The sequence below is a fragment of the Anarrhichthys ocellatus genome, unplaced genomic scaffold (genome assembly GCF_004355925.1).
Source record: "Anarrhichthys ocellatus isolate YVR2014 unplaced genomic scaffold, GSC_Weel_1.0 scaffold118, whole genome shotgun sequence".
NCBI lineage: Eukaryota > Metazoa > Chordata > Actinopteri > Perciformes > Anarhichadidae > Anarrhichthys > Anarrhichthys ocellatus.
In genome coordinates this window covers 384,867-387,587 of record NW_022280148.1, presented here as the reverse complement: position 1 = coordinate 387,587, position 2,721 = coordinate 384,867, and the positions used below count along the sequence as shown (strand labels likewise).

The window sequence follows — 2,721 nt, the reverse complement described above, 5'->3', positions numbered from 1 at the left end:
CCAATCTTAACTATGCTTTCCGTCTCAGAGATCACCACCCTTCTTTTCGTTTTTTTTAATGTTGGCCAGTGCAACATGGGAGGCTGTACCATCTAGGCTGGCAAACCTGGTGCATATTTGAAATGAAAGGCCACAATAATAGAAGGAAATAAAAATGTCCTCCTAGTTTCCCCGAAACAGCTTGCAGAACCAGCTTTGCCTATAATTAGCCACATGGTTTGGACCCAAGGATCGAGAAGTATAAAAGCCAGAGAAACCAGATAGGATGTAGGTCAGCAGCTTCACACCGAGGTACACTGACTAGAGACTTGCAAACACTGAGACAACATGAAAGGTGTCGTAGCCTTCTTGCTGGTGCTGTGTTACCTGGCCATCAGTGTTGCTGGTAAGTCACCGTCAGATTACATTTCATAACAAAATGAATCGTTGAAGCGGTTACAGGTGAAATTAGATTTATTTTTATTTTAACGGATATGTATTTTCCACTCTCTACAATGATCATTTTGCCTCCACAGCCTGGACCTGCACAGAGGCTCCGCGGCTGAATAATGTTCAACAGATTGACGCCGGGCTTGGGAAAGTGATTGCAAGAGACCAGAATTACCCGTATTTCCTGGCTGGATCATCTTGGTACAGACTGAGCACAATCAGACTCAAGCATGTCTCAGTGGGACCTGCAGGAATCTGGGGAGTTGGCTACAATAACTTGGTCTACAAATACATAGCTGGCAACTTTCAACAATCCTCTGGTAACTACTATTATTATTAGTAGTATTATTAGCATTGTTATTATTACATCCACTACACAACAGGCTGGATGGTTTTACGTGGGCATCATTATTGCTTTTCTTTAGTTTACTGTATAATATAGCGCTAGTGCAGTACAGCACTCCTACTATGTAGAACGGTCCCCAAGTGACATTTTCCACATTTACAGTACTCACATCAAACTGTTTGCTGACTAAATGTACTCGTCTTCAGGTCTGTCTATGCTGCAGGTGGACGCGGGAGGTGATGAGCAGGTCGTGGGAGTTAATAGCGCCTGGGGCGCCTACTGCCTGAGAAGTGCGTCAGCTTTGGCCTACAGTCGACCGAGCTCCCTGAGCTGGACTTACCTGTCGAGGTCGATGAGGTACTTCAGCTGCAGCCCACACAACGGATGCTGGGGAGTCGACAGGTCCTACCAGGTCTACTACGCACAAGTGTACCCAAGCACCTGCAGAAGCACTGCCTGGAGATTAGTGTCGGGCAGAAGCCTGCTAATGATTGAAGCGGGGACTGACGGAAAGGTTTTTGGAGTGTCCACAGCAGGCCAGGTCGTGCAAAGGTAAGCAAGTACTCACAGTCTGGCATTAACAATTGAGAGGATGATTTTTACTATGTTTGTAGATACAGCAGCGTTACAACCTAAAGCTATACACAACATTCTAGTATGTATAGCAAGAACAGTAACAGCAGTACACCTACAAGAAATATCACCAAAAAAATATCTTTACATTTACATGCATGCGCACTAATATGATGTTAAAATTATTGTGGTGTAATTGCTGTATGTAAGTTTGACATTTTGATAAGGCGTGATTATAAAACTATGGCTTCTTATTACAGCACTTAGTCAGTGTTTATTTATGAGTATAGACAAGAAATCTGAGCCAAAAGTGAATTGTCATATGTGTCTGCTGATGGAAACGAAATGAAGATTTTTATTTTTTTTCTCAACAGAGCTGGCATTTCCAGTCGTTACCCATATGGCACATCCTGGGTCACCATCCCAGTGTGCATGCGAATGCGCCACGTGAGCTACGACCTAGGCAAACTTTGGGTTGTTAGCCGGTCTGGTTTTGTCATGCAATGCTCACACTAATGCTACGTGTAAGTCAGACTCCCCGTGTGCACCAATCTCCAATCTAGGGACAGGAATCTCCTTAAATTGAATTCCATCCCTATAACTTTCTATCCTTTCTTCAGATTACTCAGTACAGTACAAACAAATGAATGAGCAGCATTTTATTGTTTTCTCAAGGCATCTCCGTGTTATTAGGCTACTACTTATTTTGGAAACGGTTAAAATTAAGGCTTCAAGAAATAATTAATTCTTAGAAGCAATGTGAGCCTTTCTTACATGATTCAGTATTAATGCACAAAACTCATTAATCAGACTGTAAAATTGTGTTTTATGAAAAAAATAAAGATAACATTAATTACATGAGGGAAAATTCATTCTTTTGATTCAAACTCATTGGAATGTGAAATATAAATAGCAAATGAGAATAACAAATGAACAGTGTAAGAGTAACCTAATGCACCTTTTAAGAATGTCAGGCATGTATAACCTCCACCTGCAAGTTGTCATATTTTCTACTGTTTTCTTTTTAATAAATGATAAGTGAAGCAATTTCATCTGACTTTTTTCATTCTGCATACAAAATGTCGATGCTGGTGTGAATGTGTGGTCAAACGACAAAGTAGTAATCCTAATCATGCAACTGTAAAGATCTGTTAGACTGCTGAAAACCTATGATGTTTAAACTGTGTAATTAATCAGCGGTTCATAAGACTCTCTGGTCATTTTCTATATCCAAAATGCATCTACATTGCAGATGTAAGGCTCTTTTTTGGCGGATATGAGGCTCGAGTGTTGGTTCCTTCTGAAATATTTCTAGCAAGCTTCAGTTGAGTGGAGCGACTCTCAAACCCACAAAACAAACCAGCGCACGTTTT

At 41.0% G+C, this 2,721-nt stretch overlaps 1 protein-coding gene across 1 annotated transcript; it reads left to right on the top strand.

The window, feature by feature from the left end:
- Positions 1-258: 258 nt before the first annotated feature.
- Positions 259-2,400, top strand: LOC116399618 (fish-egg lectin-like). Its single transcript, XM_031876897.1, has 4 exons — positions 259-385; positions 516-749; positions 982-1,327; positions 1,723-2,400. The coding sequence occupies exons 1-4, from the start codon at positions 328-330 to the stop codon at positions 1,862-1,864; spliced, it is 780 nt and encodes a 259-aa protein (XP_031732757.1). The 5' UTR covers positions 259-327; the 3' UTR covers positions 1,865-2,400.
- Positions 2,401-2,721: the final 321 nt, after the last annotated feature.

Coding starts and splice junctions, on each gene's coding strand:
- LOC116399618 (XM_031876897.1), top strand. CDS start 328: ATGAAAGGTGTCGTAGCCTTCTTGCTGGTGCTGTGTTACCTGGCCATC. Junction 386..515: donor CCTGGCCATCAGTGTTGCTG/GTAAGTCACCGT, acceptor TTGCCTCCACAG/CCTGGACCTGCACAGAGGCT. Junction 1,328..1,722: donor GCAGGCCAGGTCGTGCAAAG/GTAAGCAAGTAC, acceptor TTTTCTCAACAG/AGCTGGCATTTCCAGTCGTT.